General features: G+C 41.2%; 1 protein-coding gene across 1 annotated transcript in view; it reads right to left on the minus strand.

Annotated features, from left to right (window-relative positions):
* LOC114573011 (MAM domain-containing glycosylphosphatidylinositol anchor protein 2) overlaps positions 1-24,053 on the minus strand; it is a 186,936-nt gene that overhangs the window by 62,287 nt on the left and 100,596 nt on the right. Inside the window, exons 7-9 of the mRNA XM_028604875.1 lie at positions 17,043-17,134; positions 16,297-16,534; positions 3,178-3,471 (exon numbers count right to left, since the gene is read on the minus strand). Of these exons, the coding sequence (XP_028460676.1) occupies positions 3,178-3,471; positions 16,297-16,534; positions 17,043-17,134 (624 nt within the window). The remainder of the gene's footprint in view (positions 1-3,177; positions 3,472-16,296; positions 16,535-17,042; positions 17,135-24,053) is intronic.

The raw sequence follows: 24,053 nt of genomic DNA on the forward strand, positions 1-24,053 counted from the left end.
GGTCCAGGAAACACCTACTGTAGCGGGAACTACCACAGAAGCGGATTTGAGTACTTTGCCAGGTGTTTATATTTTTGTCTGTCTGCCTGTCTGCTGACAGATTGTGTCACTGCAATAGCATCACAACTGTGCAAGATACAGCCACGAAGGGGGGCCTGTTTTATAATATAATGTACAGCTTGAAAGTCTGCCAGAGTTTAAAGAAAATTAGAGATTTTCAGCAGTCTGACAAACTGCTATTTATACACAGCATCACTAATTAGATGAGTTCTCCTCCCACACAGTGCTGGGATCAGCTGGTCATGCTACTGTTATAATATTCAGAGTGACTAGTCAGAATGTGTTTGTATTTTCATTTTGTCTGAGTGTGGCAGTTTAAAACCTCTGTTAATGTAATATTTGTTCATCCAAAACACAGCAGAGACTTATCTGGTTACACTATTACACACAGCCAAGTGTACCATGATATGTGCTTATAAGCTAATTTATTTATCAGTAAAATATATATTATAAAACACCAACAAAAATGACCAACTGGAGAGACGACGAGATATGGGACATTCTCCCATATCTCGGCAAGGGCCGACGCAAAAATCATCAGACAAATTCAAGGAACAACAAGAGACTGCCGTTTATGACTAAATTAAAAACTGGCTCTGTGACAGAGGTGTAATCCGAGTCATGTCCTGCCTCCTGCACGCTCTACCCAGGCGCCACCCCTCGCCTTAACCAAACAGAGTATTTCCAGTAGGTGAGAACACCTCTGACACGCACAATCTCCTGTTGTGTGAAAGGGCAACTTCGGAAAATGTCTGCACCTGATTTGTCGGACATTGTCTGGAGTTCATTTGAGAAAACGGCTTGATTTGCTGATGAGGCTGTAACATGTGACATTGCTGCAAATGCAGGAAAAAAAAAATCATAATTGCTGCATACTTGTAGTTATATGTCCACAATGCTTCTGGACAGTTAGTGCTAGGGCTGGGCGATATGGAGAAAATCAAATATCCCAATATTTTTGACCAAATACCTCAATATCGATATTGTGGCAATATTGTAGGGTTGACAATTGGTGCTTTCAGAAAATATGCACACAATGAGATTTTTGATAAATAATCATCAGTTATGTTGATATAATAACTATGTGGGTAAAGGCAAATAATAGAACAGCTGGTGTGTTCGAAAATCGGAAAACCAGGAAAAGACAACACTGTCATATCAGGATATTACGACATCCAAAATCTAAGACGATATCTAGGCTCATATATTGATGTCGATATAATATCGATATATTGCCCAGCCCTAGCTTATGTGCTTTTTTCTCTGCTCTAATTGTGCTGCCCTAAGAAAAATTGTAAACAGAATACACTATTTTCCCCTGCTGCTTTCCAAACGGTAGGCAAGATCACGGTGACCTATTGTTGCTTGTGGCAGTTAACTGCACTCTCTGCTGAGAGGGAGCAGAGGACAAAGCATCCATCCTTTAACTCCTTTTGAACAACTGAGCCAGTGTTGGTATGTCGATGTGTGTTAGTACTGTATGTCATGTGGACCACTGTACAGGTGGCAGATCTTTTAATGTGACTGTTGTTAAAAAGAAGGACATTTTTTGTCCCCCATCACACCCCGCATTCTTTGCATGAGCAGCCGATCCACAGAGGGTTGCTAATTAATGAAGGGCATCAAATCTATTGTTCACTTTTTGGTGTCAGCATTGGTGTGTAGCAAAGACCCTAACTTTTTATATGGGCTGTCATTACTGCACAATCATAATCAATTCAGCCAAAAATGTAACACAGTCCTCCTCAAAGCACATCAAAATTTCATTAATACTCTTCACGCAGCACAGTGGTTAACAACGGAGCTGAAACGTGAACGCCATAGCAAATGGCGGTAGATGGTAGAGAGTACAATAAAACTGAGGGCGCTAATTCTTGTCGGCAAGAACAGTATGGGGACTGCTTTTGTTCCTCTTCAATCAAAATATTGGTCGTGGGTGTGTCAAGTTCATCTTAATTCAAAATCCTGGTGGAGCTGCAGCCATTATTCTGTTTTATTGTTCACACTGAAAGTTGTTGAATGTTTTTCTACAGTCTTATGTTTGACAAGTCCAACAGGGGCGGACATTTAAAACATAGCAGTCAGCATAGAGCATGTTAATTGCCATTCATATCAGAATAGTGTAAGAGTGACATACTGCTGCACAGGTTCTTTCTAGATTAGTGTTAGTTGAGATGGAAGAATGTATGGATTAACTAAGTAGGCCATGAGGATAACAAAGGGACTGTGGCTATGAACTCAGTTTTTCTATTTCCTATAATCACTTGCCAGAGAATGGTAGCACCCACCATGGATCACTTTAATTTCCTTCCTTTCCATCTTCCGTTGTTTTTTTTTTTCCGATTGGAGAGAAATATCCCAAGCCCTTGAATGAGTGAAAACGCTTTGAATCCCTGACGTTCATTCGTAATATGCCATTCAAATCTCCATAAATGAATACAAAATGAATACTAGTGGGAATAAATTAGCCGCTCTCTAATTAGCTGTAAAGCTATCTTTGAATGTGAAATCTTAAGGAAGGGAAGGGGTTTCACAATGAGCAGCAGTGGCAGGGGGTCCAAGACCCGGGGACTTGGCACACAGTATTTAGGTCTTCTCTCATGTGCGCGCACTCACGCACGCACGCACGCACGCACGCACGCACGCACGCACGCACCCACACCCACCCACACACACTCACACTCTCACACACACACACACCCTAATAAGTGTGGACATCAGTATCAAGAGCTTTGTGCCTCTGTTAATATTAGTTCTGCACAGTTCACACTCAGCAGATGAAGTCTCCCCCTTAGTGTAAGAGGTGGGGTCAGAGCTGTTTCCTCTCAGACCTGACTGAGGGCACCAGGGGACTAGACTAATTGTACAGCCTTCAGAAGGAAATTGGATGGGCGTGGAGGGAAAGAAATGGAGGAATTTTCAATTTTGGTCACAGTGGACCAGAACACAAAGATTATTACACTGCATACACATAACTCACATCACAGAGACAATTGACGCACCATACTTACATAAACACATACTATATCACTGCCACAGGCTATATCACCACACTGCAACATGCATTTATACACAAACAAAAGTTTAAACAAAAGTAGCCACAGTCTGTCTACTCACATTGTACGATCAGCTCCACCACGGCCTCCCGGGGCTTCACGTTGAACCCATTATACTGGCTGGTCTGGCAGCGGTACGAGCCCGTCATCTCCCTGGACACATTAACAATACGCAGCACACCGTCGTAGCTCTCCATCTGCATGCTGCCGTCTGGCATTGGCGCCTCCTTATCGGCTCGCGACCACAGGATGATGGGCTTGGGCTTCCCTGAAACAAGGCACTCCAGCTCCACTGTGTCACCCTCGCGGGCCACCAGGGGGGACTTGCCCCGAGGGACTGTCAGGTTGGGGGGAACTAAGAAAGAGAAAAACAGAAGAGGGACTGATATGGGGCTCTAGAAAGTCAGCAGGCGTGGTAAGAGGAAATGTCAAATGGGGGGAGAAGTGGCGTTGAAGGTATGGGGAGAGGTGGGGAGGAAGCGAATGAGCATCCAAGTTGCAATGGCAATGAAGCTGAGTATCAGCCACATACACAGCTTGTATGGAAAGACCATGCGGATATTAGCAGCGGCAATGGCTAACGGCTAGAGTCTGGACTCTGAGCATGTACCCTAAGTAATACCATCATGGAGGGCAGCAGTGAGGAAGTTAAATGCAATCAAGCAATGGCAAACAATGAACAATGCAATGAAGAGCTGACAAGCAAATGCACTTAGTCACCATGGCGGTCAAAGAAAAGTATCATTAATAGTCCTTTTTGACCAATAGTTTCCAGGTACTAGGCACCTAAACAATAATATCCCAGTTTTGCTTGAACTGTGAACAAATTAGTCCAATAACAGACACACAAGGAAATATAACTGAGTCATTGAACTTTGTCTGTACAAAAAACAAAGTTGTGTTTATGTGCCGGACTATTTCAAAGAAGTAAAACTAATTAACATGTTATATGTCTTAGGTTACAATAAATCATACAAGAAATGTCAGACCCATCTTAGTATTGATACTAGTGGCACCTGTGGTAGTACTTGCTTACTGTGTGAATGAAGATGTGCACAAGCTGCAGCAGCCATGAGTTTTATGTTCGAGCAATCAGCGACGTTCAGCACTGTATACTCTGACCGATAGTCCCTGGGGCATCAAAAAGTAGTACCCGCACAGCAGGCACTGTCGCCAGGAACTATGGCAGAATCAAATAAATAGTTCCTGGGCCCCTGGAAAACTTCTTTCAGTGGAAACGGGCTATAAATCACTAAATAAGAAGCTAATGTAATCCACCTAATAATCTCACTATACACACATTCTATCTGCTCCACATCTGCCTAGGCAACGCATTACCCTTCTAAGATAATATCATCATCATCGTCAGCATTGCCATTATAAGAAGCAGCATTACAGTATTATCATCATCCTTGTCACATTTTCATCATAATGTTCATCATCACATCACATTCTCATCACAATTACTATTTTCAGGATGTATTTCACCATTACAACATTCATATTTCTTATCACCATCATTACCATCAGTCTCCACGGCTTTTTACTTCTCTGCCCTCCTCCTCATGCAGCTACTCAATCCCTGCACAGCATCATATATTTCCGAGCATTTACAACAGAACACTCCCAAAGGTGATTTAGCATTATTGCTGGCCTTGTTACAAAATATGACCCAATAAATATTTTTGCCTTTGTTTAATGGACAGTTAGAGCCTTTGCTGAAAGTGAACAATGAATAATAAAAGAAGTGCCAAATTGCTGGACACCTTTGCTGGTTTCCTTGACTGTGTGTTCTAAGTTTGGAAAGCAGAAAAACTAGCAGGTTGAATCATGCAGTCTGGTTCCTCATCAAGCATGCTGGCCAAGTAAATTTGTTTAATTAGCAAACCTGGCAAATTGCACCGGCTCCTAGAGTGCTGTGTGTGTATTTTTGTGTTCATGTATTTATGAGCGAGTCCAAACCATCAGCAGACTCCAGGACTATTTTGTAGCACTGTTCCCAAATATAGTTTACAGCAAGTGAGTCGAGGAGTGAAAATCTTCTTAGCAATGATGAAACCGTGTCATGCTTCCCTCATGATTTTCATCGCTGTCATTCTGCCCAAACAATGCTGCAGCTGGAATGAAGTCAAGCCACAATGTAGTTTCATAGTGATGAAATCGCTAGAAATCTCCAGAAAACGAAACAGAGTCCAGCTATATTTCTGTTGACCCCATTTCTGTCAGGGTGAGAGGTAACAAGCTTACTGCTATCTCAATTTCTGCAACTGTCGGTTACTTCTTTTGTCCTAAAGGTGAGTCAAAAAGTACTAACTTAATCAAAATGATGGAGCGGTATGTAAAATGGAATGTGAATTGTAGATGAATCAAACTGATAGAAACAAGGAAAAGCTCAATATGCAGCCCCGATTTTAAGGTTTTGCCAGACCACATCCTCACATAAAAATGAAATAATAACTCATACACAACTAAATTTGGCTCATTGTTGACCCCAGGTTATGCACAGAATGTCCAGGAAAAGTAAGAGTGAGACTAAAAATTGGAAAAGGCTGTGAATGGGGCACAATGTAACAGAATCCTTTCTTTTTTAATGTATTTTTGGAAAACCATTCAAAATTTAAAAAGGACCTAAAACCTGGAATAACAGATGTATTGTTGCCCACTTCAGGGCAGTGGAAACAAGCTATAAGCACAAAACCAACACCAACATATAAGTTGATATGGCAAATGTGTTAGCAAACAGTTGCGGCATCGATTTGGAGTCTTCACCAACTCCTGAAGGAATTATCTAGTTCTTGAGCTGGCAGATGTGTCACTATGGTCACCAGCAGTGGTTGAATGTAACTAAGTACATTTACTCAAGTACTGTACTAAAGTACAAATTTTAGGTACTTGTGCTTTACTTGAGTCTTTTCTTTTCATGCCACTTTCTACTTCTACTCCGCTACATTTCAAAGAGAAATATTGTACTTTTTACACCACTACATTAATCTGACAGCTTTAGTTACTTTAACTTTACAAATTAAGATGTTTGCACACAAAACACATGTAGTTTATAAAATTTGATGATTTATTATAAATTAAACCACCCAACAACATATAGTGCTACAAGACCAGCTGAAATGATTAGCCGATTAAACACACGACTGGATCGTTTCCAGTTTCTAAAATGTGAGGATTTTTCTGCATTGAGGACTTTTACTAGTACATTTTCCTGATGATACTTTTCAATGCAGGGCTTTTACTTGTAACTTTACTTTGTCTGTGTTTTTTCCCCACTTAAACACCTGCCTGCTGCTTCTAAAGACAATGCTGATGAGAGTTGAACCATAACAGTGAAGTTGTGGGACGTAAAAACAAAACAATGAGCTAAAAAACGCTCCGTAGAGCTGGGAGGAACTGGAGTCAGGTGGTAATTACACAGGACACCCTTTCACACACATGGAGTCATTTGATCCATTGTTACTATACAAATATTGATCAAAGCAGCTTTAAACCATTTATACTGTATATGGGAAATACTGTGTTGATTAATCATTGTATTATGGCATATTAATACTTTTCAGCCATGTAACCCACACCTAAAGCTGCTATCAGCTGGTTCAACATTTATGTAGAACTTGAATACATAAACATGTTTGTGTCATTAGCATTGGTGTGGAACACTGATCATTCACAGATACAACTTGGCAATGCTGTTTGGCACCAAAGGAGAAGCAAAAATTATCTCCGCACAGACAATGACAGCAGACGCTTATTTCACTCTCAAACATTTGCTGATTGGTATTCACTCAATGTCTTGACTGAGGCAGCCAGGTGTCAAGAGCTGACATATTTCTTTCCACAGCATATTTTCTCCACTTTTCCGAACGTTTCCTTGGGTTCCAAACAGTGCAATGGTGAATTGACAGCGACAGGATAGGAGGGGAGCAGCAAGCATCCATTAGCGAGTGGAAGAGAGGTGTATTCACTGAGTTGCCATCATTACACCTGGCCTCTCCACAGCCCAGATTAGACAGGCAATTACATTTGTCTGTCTATTGGGTTTGGCAGCACAAACACTGGCCATCAGCTGCCATTGTCTCTCTCCGCACCATCATGGAAACGCAAACAGGCATACATGCACACAGACACTTGCTCACCTCTCTCTCTTTCTTAACCTGTACCTCGTTCTTCCTCCTGCTCTCTCTTTCCAAGTGAACACCCTGCCTCTGTGTGTGAAAGTGACCACTGAGTATGGCAGAAAGCCTGCCACTGGTCTTCACTGTGCTCTCATTGTGCCAAAGCCATCCAAATGCCAGTGATGCCTGCAGAGCATGCCCGCTGTGTGCGTATGCTTGTGTAGCACGCGCTTATGTGGTTTAATGTCTCTGCACGTGCATGTGTGTATAGCTGAGTTTCTCTCTTGTCGCCCACGGGTGACACCATGCTGTGATCCGGCCTCAGTTCCTCAATGGGATGCTTCTCATTGTTCTGTGTCTGACAACATTGCATCTAAGTGTGTGTGTGTATGTGCTTGGGTACTTTGTGTTGCTAAATTGGGACTGGACCTCCTTATTTGGCCTCAATAGTGCTGCACCTCTCTAGGGCCTCAGCTGGAATGATCCTCTAAGTGTAGAGGCTGATTGCTGGAGCCTTTTAGCAGGATCCAGCAGCGACACAGCAGACACAGCACAATGTGAGCTGACTGCAAAACGTAAACATTTCTGGCATTTCTTACAGCGATGGGAGCTAGAGTTGTGTACACATACGTTTTTAAGAGTAAACAACATTCCTGTTGCCCCCTTTTCGGGATAAGTGCGGTGACATCACTCCCCATCACCATGGCAACTCTTCAACTGCAAGTCCTTCAGAGTGTGTCTCTGTATGTGTGAGAGTGTGTGTTTTGACAGCTTGAGGCCAATGAGTTGGTCACAATGTGACAGGACTTTCTGCTCCTCTGAGTCCTGGACCTGTGTGGACATGTTTGTGAATCTGTGTGTGTGTGTGTGTGTGTGTGTGTGTGTGTGTGTGTGTGTGTGTGTGTGTGTGTGTGTGTGTGTGTGGCAGAGCTGCATCTACACCCCGGGTTGCTGTAGTGTGATAAATATCCACAGATGTGTTAAAATTGGCAGAGTGCTTTGATAGACTGCAGCAACACACTACTGACCAGACATACTACTGTGTGTGTTTTTCAGCTCTATGCTGTTCCCCCGATATCTTACCATGCTCATCAAAAATAACACAAACCTCTCATGAATTAATGTGGCTGAGATTGAAGAGCAGCAGGCTTTCAATACCAAAGCCCTCTTGGGTTACAGTTTCATTTGTGGCCACACAAACACTTTTTTTTAATACATTTAACCAACCAGTCTGATTAAAAGGAATACCCACTGCCCAGATAAAAAGAAAACGCACAAATACACACAGCAACTCCCTGGAAGGACCAGAGTTTATGCAAATAGCTCAAGTACTCAATTTCATATTTTTAACATACAGTGGGGGAAATAAGTATTTGACCCCTTGCTGATTTTGCAGGTTTGCCCACTTACAAAGAATGCAAAAATCTAAAATTTTAATCATATGTACATTCTAACAGTGAAAGACAGAATCCCAAAGAAAATTCCAGAAAATCACATCATATGAATTTATTAAAATTGATAACCATCTGATGAGGAAAAACAAGTATTTGACCCCCTGGACAAACAGCATGTTAATATTTTGTAGAAAAGCCATTATTGGCCAGCACAGATGTCAAACGGTTTTTATAGTTGGTGACAAGGTTTGTGCACATTTCGGCAGGGATGTTGGCCCACTCCTCCCTGCAGACAGCCTCCAAATCATTCAGGTTCCGAGGTTGTCGCCTGGCAACTCGAATTTTAAGCTCCCTCCAAAGATTTTCAATCGGATTCAGGTCTGGAGACTGGCTAGGCCACTCCAGAACCTTGATGTGCTTCTTCTTCAGCCACTCTTTTGTTGCTTTGGCGGTGTGCTTAGGGTCGTTGTCGTGCTGAAACACCCATCCTCGACCCATATTCAGCTCTCTCACTGAGGGAAGGAGATGTCGGTCCAGAATTCCACGATACATGGCCCCGTCCATCCTCCCCTCAATACGATGGAGTTGTCCCGTCCCCTTGGCTGAAAAGCACCCCCAAAGCATGATGTTGCCACCACCATGCTTGACGGTGGGGATGGTGTTCTTTGGGTTGTACTCGGTGTTCTTTGCCCTCCAAACACGACGAGTTGAGTTGAGGCCAAAAAGTTCTATTTTGGTCTCATCTGACCACATCACCTTCTTCCAGGCCTCTTCTGAGTCGTCCAGGTGGTGAATGGCGAACTTCATGCGGGCCTGTACATGTTTCTTCTTGAGCAGGGGGACCTTGCGTGCGCTGCAGGATTTCAATCCATGACGGCGTAGTGTGTTACCAACCGTTTCTTTTGTAACTGTGGTCCCAGCTGCCTTCAGTTGATTCATCAGTTCCCCCCTTGTGGTTTTGGGATGATTCCTCACCGTTCGCATGATCAGGGACACCCCACGAGGCAAGATCTTGTGTGGAGGCCCAGACCGAGGGAGGTTGGCGGTGGTGTGGTGCTTCTTCCATTTCCTGATAACTGCACCGACAGTTGATCTTTCTCTCCAAGTTGCTTTCCGATTCTCTTGTAGCCCATCCCAGCCTTGTGCAGATCAACAATCTTGTCCCTGATGTCCGTAGAAAGCTCTTTGGTCTTGCCCATGGTGGTGATGTTGGATGCTGGTTGTTTGGGTGTTGACAGGTGTCTTTTATACAGGTAACGAGGTGAGGCAGGTGTATTTAATGTAGATAATTGGTTCGGATTGGGGCTGTGTCTTAAAGAAAGACTAACTGGCTTGTAGGAGCCAGAATACTTGCTGTTTGTCCAGGGGGTCAAATACTTGTTTTTCCTCATCAGATGGTTATCAATTTTAATAAATTCATATGATGTGATTTTCTGGAATTTTCTTTGGGATTCTGTCTTTCACTGTTAGAATGTAAATATGATTAAAATTGTAGATTTTTGCATTCTTTGTAAGTGGGCAAACCTGCAAAATCAGCAAGGGGTCAAATACTTATTTCCCCCACTGTATATCATGGACTTGCATCAAAGGGAAAACTGGTCACAGTACACCTCCAATGGCTACCACTACACCTGTAGTGTACATATTTGTGTGTACAGACAACACCGACAGTCTTCAGCAGCAACATCCCAGATGTTGTGCTGACATATGCTGCCAGATGTTCATATGCCTATCCTTCTAGAAGTGGCATGGCCGTGGCACCTACTGTTCATATGGTAGATTTCTCAGGACAGCATCCCAGCTTTGAGACAGCTTTTAGGCCCCTTCATCCCAGTTCACAGCCCACTGGGCCTGTTTCCGAACCTCTGTTGGCTGGGATCTACTGCTCTCATTATTTTTTAGCCCAGTTCGTAGTTCCTAACCCAATTTTGTATCTTACAGTGGTCAGAGATTTTTAACTTCAGGTTTTCAGTACAAAGACTTTCCACATTAGTTTTTCTTTATTATTCATTTCAATGAACGGACTGGACCATCTTTTCAATGTAGAGGGGTTTTAAACGTCACATCTCATTTCCTTTGTGTTTCAGTTTTATTATTACAGACATATATGCCACCTACATGTAACTGACCAGTCGCTACCCTGAACAGCAATTGTCCGATCCCAGCTTAGAAGCCATAACTAGACATGGCAGGCCTGTCAGACTCTGGATTTATCTGCATGTTGAAGCTGTGTGCATATCCAGGGCTGAAGCAGGAGCGAGGTGGTGTCTTTTTTGAGCTTTTCCATAACCAAAGAATACTGTAAAAGCATAAGTGTAAGGAATGGATCAAACAGTGCATTTATCTGGTCTAACATAAGCTAAACATACATCCAGGCCCAATGTGCACATCATTAACTTCCTATATTAATTTGTGTGGTTACATTAAAATAAGCAAAGCCCCACTCACAACTAGCACATCCACTGTATAGTATCCCAACTGTGTGGAAGCTGGTTCAAATTTTGGGCTAATGTTAGCAGCTTTGTCATGCTCTTTATTAGATTTGGGGAAGTTCACACTCCAGCAACTATAGCTTATAAACATATTACCCAAGAAACACTCCTCAATGTTTCCTAAAATCTTCATGCAGCTTTAAGCTACATTTTTTGCATGATATCACGTATGTAGTCATCAAGTGCATATCTAAGACCGCTTTTACAGGATTCTGGTTTTAAAACAAGTCAACTTGAAACATGGAAAAGTCAACAAGACATAGTGTCTTTCAAGCAAACGTTAGCTAAATTAGTTGGAAAAGTAACGGTTGACAACATAAGATGGATGTAATTTCAGATGGCAAACTTAACTGTTGCCGGTTATAAATGAGAAGCTTGCTATTGTCTTGTGAGGAATCAATAACCAATTGTTTGAGAAATGACTAAGAATTTTGGGTGCCTCTGTTATTGTAAAACTGCATACATGCCACTGCAACATTAACTATGTAAGGGGGTGCGGGGCTTAGCCAATCTATTCATTTATTTTATCAATTTGAAATTAATCCATACTTGACGTAACTTTCAACACAGCAAAAAAACAGACATGCTGCAAAAGTATGATGCACTTCTTACAGGATATTTTAATATTTTTTTCAGTGTGTTTTCAGACTGTTGTTGGACCAGCTAGATTTCCTACAATATAAATACAAAAGAAAAAAAGCAATGAAAGTGATTGGACATGTGACGAACATCAACAAAGAACCACATTCTGGACAAACTCCACATGTCCATACAAAAGCAGCAAACAAGTTGTTTCCACCCACTGTGACCAAACAGCAGTTGAACCTTTGCACCCTGTAGGTGAGTCAGGATGCAGACCAGGTTTTTCTTTAACGGGGTCAGTGAATTTACTGCTGAAACAAGCGCATCAGCGCAGTCAACAGCCAGCGGTCATGCTGCCCCTGTTAGAGCCTCATGTGGCACGGTCTCTCGGATGATGGCAGCTCATGACGAATCAGAGTCAAACAGACAACAGGACGGTTAAAAGGAGGACAGACAGAGACGAGCATGCCTGCCACAAGCTTTAGATGACTCAAATTCATTTTTGGATAATTTTCTTTTTTTTTAAAAAGCGTGTACTTTGGTGTTTATTAAACCAGCTCATGTTTTAATCAACTGAGCACTTAATGGATTTGCTTAATTCATTAACTGCTGTGATTCTTTAGATTGACAGAAACACTGGGTGGTGCCAGAGTTTTTCAGGTGTGATGGGGATGCTAATTGAGGGACTCATCATGGAAGGATTTATCTCTCTCGCAAGAAGAGAGAGGTGACTTTCAATCCCAATACTTACTTTGTGATCAACAATCAGACTAAGGATGAGGCAGTGATGTAGTTTCCTTGAACTAAGGCCGTAGAATACAGTGTTTATTGTAATTATAATACAGAGAGTGCAATAAGCGGGTATCCAGTCTAAATGTCAGGAATCCATCCGTAATAACTCTTCATGCTATTAAAAATGTATTTCTAAGATGATCCTCATGGTAGCTCCAATCTGATGCCAAATAACATTTCAGAGTCAGAGCAATGGCAATAATTGCATCATCTATCAATTATCCAGCAAGACACACCCACTAAACACACGTTTTTTTTTAGGCGGACTAATGAGAGGAATAATCAGCTAGTTCCTGTTGGAAGTTTATGGGATGTTTTATGTTTTACACTAATGCTCGTAACTCTTTTCAGCTGTTCCTGTGTCTTGCGGTTCTTAATCCTGACAGTATCCAAAGGGGAGGTCTGTGTCCTCGTTTCCAGACCACGCTCATAAATAAGCATTAGCCTTCAATCTCCAGGAGCCCTGACGAGAAAAGAAGTTGCTTATTTAATGAGTGTGCCATGATAGCAAATATTAGTGCTGTTTGGCAAAAGGGAGAAATCATGAAGGCTGCTGAAATCTGTGTTCATCAAAAGTTGAAAGAATGGAAGATAATGAATATTCTCTTTCATGGAGACGTGCTGTGGGCTGGGGCTAAATCCAGGTTTGGAATCTGGAACTGGAGCCAATGCTGGAGCAGCCAGCAAGCTCTAAAGTGTTCAAACTAGAGACACTTTAGGCTCAATCGCTTCCCAACCAGTTCCCCAGCACGAAACCCTGGCAGACCTGCAGCATAATCTCTTCTAAACGCTTTTATTAGGACTTCTAATTGCGGCTCGTGCTTTCTCCCTTCAGGAGAACAGGCAGAGGAACAAAACCGGGGCTTATTCACCCCAAAACAGGCTGCAGGCGTATGCAGGCAGAGGCACAAGGCGCTTTAGTACACAACAGCTATACTGTGCCGCTCAGTGAAGACGCTTCTCTGATTCACGGCATCAATCTGACTGAAAGAAACTCCACACATGACAAGCATTCTCCAGGAAAACAGCCCAGTCACATCCCAGGTAAAGCGGCGGGAATTGTTACTGGCGGAAGCAAAATTCAATATATTATTTCCTATGACAGGAACAGCTTTATGACAATGCAACACCTTTATAATATCTCATACCCACACATCTGACTGGAACAATGAAAGCTTAAGAAGCAATCACATCGAAGCCTCGAGGAAACCTTTCATTTCATTTGATCACAATAGTGTGTCATTTTGAGGGAGTCATTTTCTCGGTCATTTCCTTAGTCAGGCAGCAGTGTGTGTGTTTTTTTTTTTTTTTTTACACATTAAAGGGTCTGTGTTAATGCAATGCCATCGCACAGGCACTCCAAAAGAAGAGACTGCACTACTTAAAAGATAATGAGGAAACAATCTTGGCAGGTGCGATTGATCCCACTGTTTTATAGTGCAGGGATTATCAAAGGATTATCTAACAATAATTATGCACCCAAGGTCGACACACTGCTTTCATGTTCACGCTGTGAGTGGCAGCGGGGTGTGTGTGCGATGGAAAAACAAAACTGTGAGAGGAGGTAAGGGTGCGCAAGTGTCAAAAAGTGCCCGTCAGTGTGTGTGCTCGCGTGCGTGCGTGTAAAAGGGGAAATAGATTGCGATGAACCCAATCCCAAGTTGCAAAATATCACACAACCCAAAAGTCACTTATCAGTAGAGAACACACGCCAGTCAATTCAAAGCATAAACAGATATCTCCTGTGCCAGCGGCAACACCAACCCACGCCGGGAATCCCCCCACATGGAAAATCTGAAAATGTGGGATGAGAGAGCAGCAAGCAGGAGACTCCCGATTGTGGCACCTCTGAGTGGATAGGGTCACACACCTCTGGATGGAGTCTATGGGCAATCAAGTAATGCCTGGTGACATCGGAGTATTACCACACATTTGCTGCACACTGACTGACCTCACACTGGAGATTACAGATAAAAGACCACCATTCCTGTCCCGTTACATGTGTTATCGCTTTGTCTCTCCAACCACTGCGTTTCACCATTATTGCAGAGCCTGCAGGCTGTGAGTACGCACAAAACGTATTGTTAACTGTACTCAACGTGTTATGTAGCAGGCTTCTAAAAGCCTGGCTCGCTTTTGTTGCCTGTGAAGCTGTTCCCGCCTTCTTTCTTATTAAATCTGACAGCAGAGAGGGTTGATTGATGTTTGAATCTAAAACAATAGATAGAAAAAGGGGATGTTTGACAGCAGATTTTTTTGTCTTTTGATTATACTTTTAAAGATTGAATGATTTCATTATCTTAGCACCTACGCTTTGCCTTCTTTTGAAACAACCATGCACAACAAGAAAGCAGAGTATCTAAAAGGCAACAAACTGCTGCTGTAACACTGTTCTGTTTCTACTACTCAAAATGCCACGACTAGTGCTTAACTAGAATGATGCAGCTCAGTAGACAAGGTGGACTGGTATGTTGTGTTACTAACATGCTGTATACAAACGTTAGTCAGAACAGTGGTGGAAGCAGCCAATTAGATGGGAGGACGATGGATGTTTAGTCTCTGATTAGTTGGACCGATGGAGTTGCTGTGTTACAATTATGTTCAATAACAAGGAATTACGGTTATTGAACTTGATGTTTCAGCCTTGGACAGATTCATGGAATTTAGTCAGGCAGTGACTACAGTCTAAAGAAAACATAAAGTCATTCTCATCCTGTGGAGATTGTGGACTTAAAAGGTCAGTTCACCCAAATCACTCACACACACACACACACACACACACACACACACACACACACACACACACACACACACACACACACACACACACACACACACACACACACACACACACACAAATATTTCAGATAGTTTTGCCTTTATCTGCTTAGGTTTTGATAATTTGATTTTATGAGGCTTACGCTGCCACCCTAGCATAATGGCAGTGGAGTTTTGCTTGTGCTACCAAACCAATAAAAAGATGTCCTGGTAAGTCTGGATAATCCAAAGACCTCACTGTCAATTGTTTTTTAATTGGGAACTATAACATAAAAAAAAAAAACATGGATGCATTTAAATGCTGTTAACACCACAGACACAACTTAATTCCCCTCCATTGTGTTGTTGGGGTTTACTATTCTCAGCTGCAGATATGTTAAAACCCTGCGCAGATAGAACCAAAAGTTTCTGCATTGCGTTATACCACATGAGATAAGTGGGAAAACATGATTTGGGTGAAGTGACCATTTAAAGGAAACAGCTTTAAGAGCAACCACTTTAGCCATCAGTTTAACTGTACAACATGAACCACTTACCTAGAGACAAATACCAAGATGAACTTTAATGAGTGTTTTTCACCTGTCAGTTGTCAACGCTCAGTAGATAGCGCATAGTAAGTTTCTTGTTCAACTTTGACCTACTGTACTTAACATAGTTGTAAATGCATAGAGTTTTACAATACAATAGAAGATCACAACTAAAATGTTTTGAAAAAAGGTTTGAATAACTCACTGACTGTACACGATTAGAAGAAAATGATATCAAAACTGATAGGACTGATAACACAAACTACAAAAATAAGACATCAATTGTTAAAAACAGTTAAAGTCCCAAGCCCCACAGTCTAAGAAACACTGCCATTTTTTTTTTTTTTTTTCCTTTGTTTTGTCACTAAGCATTTTCAATCTCTTGATCTTCTAAAGCATGTGTGTATGACTAAAGTGGCTACAAGATGTGTGAGTCGAATGTGTTGCGGGAGGTGTGTAGATGCGTCACTGACACAAAGGGGTGTGAGGCTCACCAGTAGTGGAAGAGATGTTAACATCAATGCTGATATCAGGGATGCCTCCTCCCTTCAGCGCAGCCACGCAGGTGTACGTGCCGAAGTCGGTGAACTTGAGGTCTATGATGTCCAGGTTGGTGGTCCCGGGGGAGATGTCGGGGTCCGTCTGGGTGATGACCATACGCTCTGAGCTCCGCAGGGCGCGGCCATTCTTCAGCCAGCTAAAAGTCAGCTCCTCTGGTGGAGTCGCCTCCACCTATAGGACATTCAGCACATTGTTATTTGTGTTGCTTTTTTGAGTGACTTAATGTTTATTATATGCGTACATGCATAGGCGGACTGGCAATCTGGCGAATGCCAGAAGGGCCGAAACACTCTTGGGCCGAACACTGGCGTTTCACACTAACCAAAATATGCAACATTGTACGGCTGCAGCCTGGAGCCTCCCGTCTGGTGCTGTCGGGCTTCTACTTTTCAAAATAAAAGCTTGCGTCTGGTCCGCTAGCTATGTCTTTGTACTTTGGTGTTTTGGGTGTATATAATAATATGTTTTAAACATGAAAGCATTTCCATTCTATTCTGAGATGGTGTCATGGTAGTTTATTTGAAGGTTTTATGAATTGCTCCAGTGTGTGTATTATTTCATTATGAAAGACTGTAAGTGTGCCTCATCGGGCCGGTAAGGGACGGAATTGCCAGGGCCACATTTTTGTCCCAGTCCGCCCCTGCATATGTGTGCGTTTACTCTGCCAGTGCAACTATACCTGACAAGATATCTTGACTTCACGTCCAATCTGGATGTTGTCGTCATTGTGGTAGGGGTCGGGAGTGATCCAGAATCGCCCCTTTTTCAAAGCTGTGAAGAGATAATCCATTTTATTAGAAGATTTACTTTTGCACTCGTTCCTTGTGTGACACGATGCTGTAACAAACTCTGAAACCTGTTTTTTTCCTGTATGTTATGGCTCTTCTTGTCACATTGATGTGATTTCTGAGATTTAATCCCAAAGACAGGACTTTATGGATTTTTTACTTTGCCCAATGTCCACACTTGGGCCGTAAATCGTTGTTATGCATCTCCAGTGAACGTTCTGAAAACCTGACTGTGTTGCTCGTACCTGCTCAGCCTTTGAGCACTTTGAGTCACACATTGTTCAAATGCATAGAACGACTTAGTAGTGACACAGCTACCTGATGTAACTGATCTGAGCCTAACATATTGTGAGCAAAACACATTTCTTGCACATTTAGATGTGTCCCTTCAGTACTGGGGTCGTGAAATCATAAAAGTGGTAATAAACCAAAAGTGTAGACATGGATATGACAACTGTAACTGTTCTTCTAAAACAACAACTAAAAGTTTAGTTTTTGATGCTGCCGAAGGGTCAAACAGAGAAGAGATGAAACAGAATCGCTTGTTTTGAAGACTAAAGCTTTGAATCAATATTAATATTGATAGCTACGGACTCAAGAATCTGACAACATTCAAGCAGGTTTACACACACGCACGCACGCACGCACACGCACACGCACACACACAAACCCGCACTCAAACACACACACTGTGAAATTGGAGAGATACCTAACAAAATATCCACCATTTCTAATCCAATTTGGTTTGCAAACTCCATTTTCAAAGCGTAGCTTGTGTGAACAGAAAAAAGAAGATGATTTCATTATAATGTATGCTGTATTGGTTCCAAACCCTGCGCCTACTGTTCAATTCATCTTCACTGCAAAAAAAAATAAAAAGACAAAAAATAAAGCTGACGGCACCATGGAAATCTTTTCATCTAACAATTCCCAAGTGACATTATCATATTCAGTTTGGTAAAGGGAAAACGAAAACAAAACCTGCGTGTCAGATTTAAACACAGGAAATTGAATGTGCAAAACATTGTGATGCCTGCCGAGCTGCACATTGAGGGGAGAGGCGAGTGACATACGCCTCCTTGACATGATCTTCCTCCTCGCGTTTGAAATCAGCGTCGGCAGGCAGAGAATCCTATTTCTGACGTGGCGTGTCAGATAAAAATATTACAAATCATGTCAACAGGCAAATTCTCACAAACACCACTGTGCATTCATTCTTGTATCCCATAAATTACATATAATAAGGTGCTGTCTATCAGTCATGTTGTATGTAATGCAATAGTACTAGCATGGAAACTGTGGCAATTAGCATAATATGGTAAGCGGCATATGTCTGTGACCTTAAAGGATGTGAGGATAATACAAAGCATTACCTGCAACCCTCATTCATTTCCCGCTTCGGCCCAGCTCTGCATCACAGTGTACATCTACTACCTACATGCTAAGATTCAATTTCCTTAAAGCAAACATACACAGTATTATGGAGGAAATATTTATTCATAATTCAAATTGAAAGTCCAAAGATAAATTGAAAGTCCAAAGGGAAAACAAAGCGAGATCAAATTAAAAAATATTATTATTATTATATTTTTCCATTTGGCTTTGGCTTTTGAATTTAATATTTGGCTTTTGAATTTCAATTTATCGTTGGCTTTTAATTTTTATTTAATATTTGGCTTTTGAATTTCAATTTAATATTGGATTTTAATTTTAATTTAATATTTGGCTTTTGAATTTCAATTTAACATTGGATTTTAATTTTCATTTAATATTTGGCTTTTGAATATCAATTTAACATTGGATTTTAATTGTCATTTGGCTTTTGAATTTCAATTTAACATTGAATTTTAATTTTAATTTAATATTTGGCATTTCAATTTCAATTTAACATTGTTGCATGAAATGTCGTTTGTGTTTTGCTTACATCATCATTTTTTGAGATCTGACCACACACAAACACACGTAAGCAGAGCTACCCACACCCATGTTTCTACTGTTGCTTAATTAAATATAACATCAAAAGAGAGAAGATGTCTGAGTCGTGTTTTAAACAGACACACCTGGGGCGAAGTTGGGAACCAGAATCAGCTTTAAATCCAGTCCTAATCTAGTCCTCACTAACTCAGGCCCATTTATAGTAACTACATGAAAACTTCACGGTTGTTGCATGAAATGTGGTTTGTGTTTAGCTTACATCATCATTTTCTATCATGTGAAACAAGACCCAGCCTAGTGGTGAATCTGCAGACAGATGCTTAACAGTGTGCTCCTCAGCAGTAAGCTCCCCCTGCTGCTCATAAGGTGCCTCTGCATCCCTTTGGTTTCAGACCCTCCCACCAGCCTTTGGGCCACGCCTCCTCATTTACATTGACATGTGTCAAGTCCAAATGAAAAGGCAATGTTAAATGGAAATTCAAAAGCCAAATATTAAATGAAAATTAAAATCCAATGTTAAATTGAAATTCAAAAGCCAAATATTAAATGAAAATTAAAATCCAATGTTAAATTGAAATTCAAAAGCCAAATGAAAATTAAAAGCCAATGATAAATTGAAATTCAAAAGCCAAATATTAAATTCAAAAGCCAAAGCCAAATGGAAAATTTAAAAAATAATAATAATATTTTTAATTTGATCTCGCTTTGTTTTCCCTTTGGACTTTCAATTTCTCTTTGGACTTTCAATTTGAATTATGAATAAATATTTCCTCCATACAGTATAAGGTTAATGAAACGATACAAACTCAGTGGTGGATGCCATTAAGTGGGCAGATTTCCTTCAAACATATAGAAGACATGTCAGAAGGTGAAAAAACCTGAAGACAGAGTTGTAGTTATATCGTGACAGCTGGAAAAGGCTTTTGTGTCTCTGCGACATCCTCAGCAGATTTGGTAGCTGCTTCTTAAGAAAGCATTATCTAATCCACTAACACACACACACACACACACACACACACACACACACACACACACAACACACACACACACACACACACACACACACACACACACACACACACACATACACACGCACGCACGCACGCACGCACGCACGCACGCACGCACGCACGCACGCACGCACGCTTCATCATCACAAGTCATTGTGCTGTCACAAGTGACAGAGGATAAACATTTGGATTAACTGCTTTCCTCTTTTTTACATTCCTCTGACTCAAGTATTGTCCTCTCTTAACCTAAAGAACACACTTGACACAACAGCGAGCCGGCTCTGCTTCCCCGTTAGGCCAGATTTAATCTTTTCATTTGTTAGAATGAACTCAGGTCATTGTCTCCAGTTGTTCCGTTGTGTTTACTGTCAAACACGTCATGTGCGGCACCTTTTTATCATTATCATTATCATTTATCATTATCCACTCGCCACCATGACTGATACATTTCAACTGACATGCACGTGTTATTTAGCTAGGTCACGGCTCTAGGTAGGCATGTATTATAAATTTTTCGATTTATTTAACAACACATCCATGTTATCAGCACAAAACACAAAATTGGGCTGCTGAATAACATTGGATCTTTTGGCTAAATACAATTCTGATGCTGTGTAGTTACTACTAATGAGACACTTGACCCCTACTATGTCTTTCATCTCCTTCAATTGCCAAGTCAAGTGAGCTAACTTTTAATAGAAATATCTGAATATCTGCAACCACTTCTTTAAGAAACATTAAACACAGCGTTTAATGTTTACTGTAAACAGAAAATATTTCAAGGGATACGCCACCGTTTGTTGAAATAGGGCTTATCACGGTCTCTCCTAGCTGTAGATAGGTGGGCCAACGCATTTTTTGTGCAACACCGGCAGCACCGCTGCTAGTTAGCTTAGCGTAGTGAATGGAATCCTATGTTGCCAGTTAGCATATTGTGAGTAAAAGTGAGCCAACAAAAGACAAAAAAATAACCTAATTACTTGCACTGAGACAAAAAATGTGTTGGCCCACCTATCTACAGCCAGGGTAGACCGTGATAAGCCCTATTTCAACAAACGGTGGCGTATTCCTTTAAGGCGAGACTTGACTGCATGTCAACTTTGCTAAGAAAAATGGTCTGCCCTGCAAGGTGCAAAGATCCCATCCCAACCGGGAGTAGACATGTCTGATTTTCCATTCCCTACTTTTCCCACACTTCCCCTCGTCGTGACTCAGCCACCGCTCATTTCCGCACAGAGCTGCAGTGCACGTCAGAATGGCCAGTGCTGCATATGTGCGCTCATGCATATTTCAGAATCGGTTCCCTTCCTGCCTCCTTCTCCTGCAAATTTATCTGACCATAAATATTGAATAGCAAGTAGGCATTCCTGTAAATCGACTACATTTGTGTACACGAGAGATAAGTGGGCATTACTTCACCTGGTTGTAGTAAATTTTGCTGGACAGCTGAAGTGACTAAAACGGTGCCTGCTACCTTATGCATGGGAGGAAACCTAAAACTGGAGGTATTTTAAAAGGGACTGTGGTTGAGTGTGTTAGGTGAGAAGTGCAAAGCTGGGAGACTTTATCGGGTGGAGGTGCGCTGTCACTCTTCCTCCCCCATTTCTGATAAGCAATTCATGGCAAAAGTCACATGAATCTTTAACAAGGGCTCCACTTGGAAACAGAACTTTCCAATTTGCTCTGGAGGTAAACTGCACTCTGACTATTGTTTCACAATTTCCACAACATCATTTATATCTTAAGGGTACGTGTGTATACTGTACAGTAGAAGTTAGTGAGTCAGTATTCTAGTTATGTAGAATAGACAAAATATCATGAACACCTCTTTGATATATGATTTGATATGTTTATGAAGTTTGCCAAAAAAAAATTCCAACTGAAGGTCTACTACTGTACTAGCATTTCTGGGGCTTTCAATTATATCAAACAGCCTTCGTTAGCGGATTGAGTTTGCTCAGTTGTTATGGAGATGGATGTGAGCTCAACAGATCCATCTCCATAACAACAGAGTAGCGAGATACACAGTCCACAATCCACAACAAAAGCTTTGTAATTATACAATTCTGCAACTCAAAGCGGATTCGATTCATCCGCAATTTAAATTTTATTTAAGTCACACTAAAATAAATCAATTATTCGCTCCAGTTTTATTTTAAACACTGAATACTCCAGAGAAGCACGCCTTCTGCCACACCGACAGAGATAAGCACACGGTCAGGGTTAGGTACTGTACACTGGAGAACTTTTTACAGGAATTAGGAGCCAACTGGAAGTGGCATTAGCTGCTAATTACGGATGCCAACCTTCATGTTTTACTGTACGTTTTGGTATCTTGATTATCATCTGTGATGGGAAAGCATCAGATTTACACACAGACAAATAAATAAAAAGTATGGATCCTGGTCATACAGTAGTTTAGTAATAAAATCCTAGAACTCCACAACTGTCTCCTGCCTGGCTCCTGAAAGAGCCGTGAAGTTGAAGTTGAAGTGATCAAGCTGGATGGCTTGGGATAGGGTGGGGCCAGCATTCGGTTCAAACATAGTTTGTATAAACATAGTCGGTTCAAACATAGTCAAACACTTCATTGGTATTTTATTTATTTTTGCTTCCTTATTTCCTGTTTGGATCCTACTGTATTTTAACAAATGTGTATCATGTGAACCACTTTGTGACTTTGTCTGTAAAAGGTGCTATACCAAATAAACGTATTCATATTATTAAACTTATAATTATCCGACTTTGCTAACATTCAGGAGATGAGAGCATTAGAACAGCAAATGGAGACAAGTAGCTCTGCCCTCCAATTCCATCACTCTTCTAAGAATTAATATCTTTCAGTGTGGGAAAGTTGTGGCTAGCTTAAACAAGCATGACATTTAGGAACACAGCAAGCTAAAAGGAGAGGGGCGGGTCGACCATAAGTGCAAAGAATGTTTGCAGAATTTAGGTTGGATCTGTGGTACTATAACGATGCAGCTGACTCTCAGAGTTTTATATCAGTTTTCTGATACAGCACGTATTGGTTAGTCTTTACACCCCTACAACTACGCAAAGCTATTGTTACATTTTTGTTAGTTAGGCAAAAACAGCACAAACCATTGTCTAGAAAGATCAGCATTAGTTGAATTAAGGCATATCTTTCGGATTCAATAAAAGATCATGGCTGCGGTTTGTATTGTATGGGAAATATTCAAGGATTTGTAGCAGGATTAATGTATGACATACCACAACTTGTTAGCAAGGCTGGTCTAGCAGTAGCTCCTTCAATAGGTGCAAATGAAAGCAAAAAATCATCAGCAGAATAAGCACAATTTAAACACACATCTCAGGCAGAGATTATTTATAAACAAAAAAAAAACATCATTGCCGGTATCACAGGCGCTGGGGCACAAAACACCTACGCGCACACAAATTCTAAATGAATTATTGATGAATTTTGGAAGCTGGTTTCCTTTTATCATCATCATAGTTTTCTGTCATTGAACCTTGACTGTGGCAACATGTCAAGCAGTAAAACATCCACTATAGGGACACTTACAGGAGCTACTTTCTCCATGGTTATTACAAGAGAAGAGATGAAGGCTCTGTGTATGCTTACATTTGCATTACATCTGGTACCGTCTTTTGCCCGAATGATTGCATGCGGTTCAGTGGTTATCCAGTGGATATTCAATTCTTTTGGATCATTACCGAACATATTACAGCGTTTCTGTGTTTTTTTTTTTTTTTTTTTTTTTTACTGCAAACTGAAGTGCTTTTTCCTGCAGCGAGCCTGTATGATTCTCCCTAGCTTTAATAGCCTGTGGGAATAATGGGTGGCCTGAACATGAAAAGCGCAGATAATCACACAAAGCAAAAAAGCCCCGGTTGAGGCCTTCTTCTACAGAGAGCTTGTGTCGCACGGCAGGATTACAATACTACCTCGAGGGAGCTTCTTAGCAGGGCAAAAGT

The sequence above is a fragment of the Perca flavescens genome, chromosome 18 (genome assembly GCF_004354835.1).
Source record: "Perca flavescens isolate YP-PL-M2 chromosome 18, PFLA_1.0, whole genome shotgun sequence".
Classification (NCBI taxonomy): Eukaryota; Metazoa; Chordata; class Actinopteri; order Perciformes; family Percidae; genus Perca; species Perca flavescens.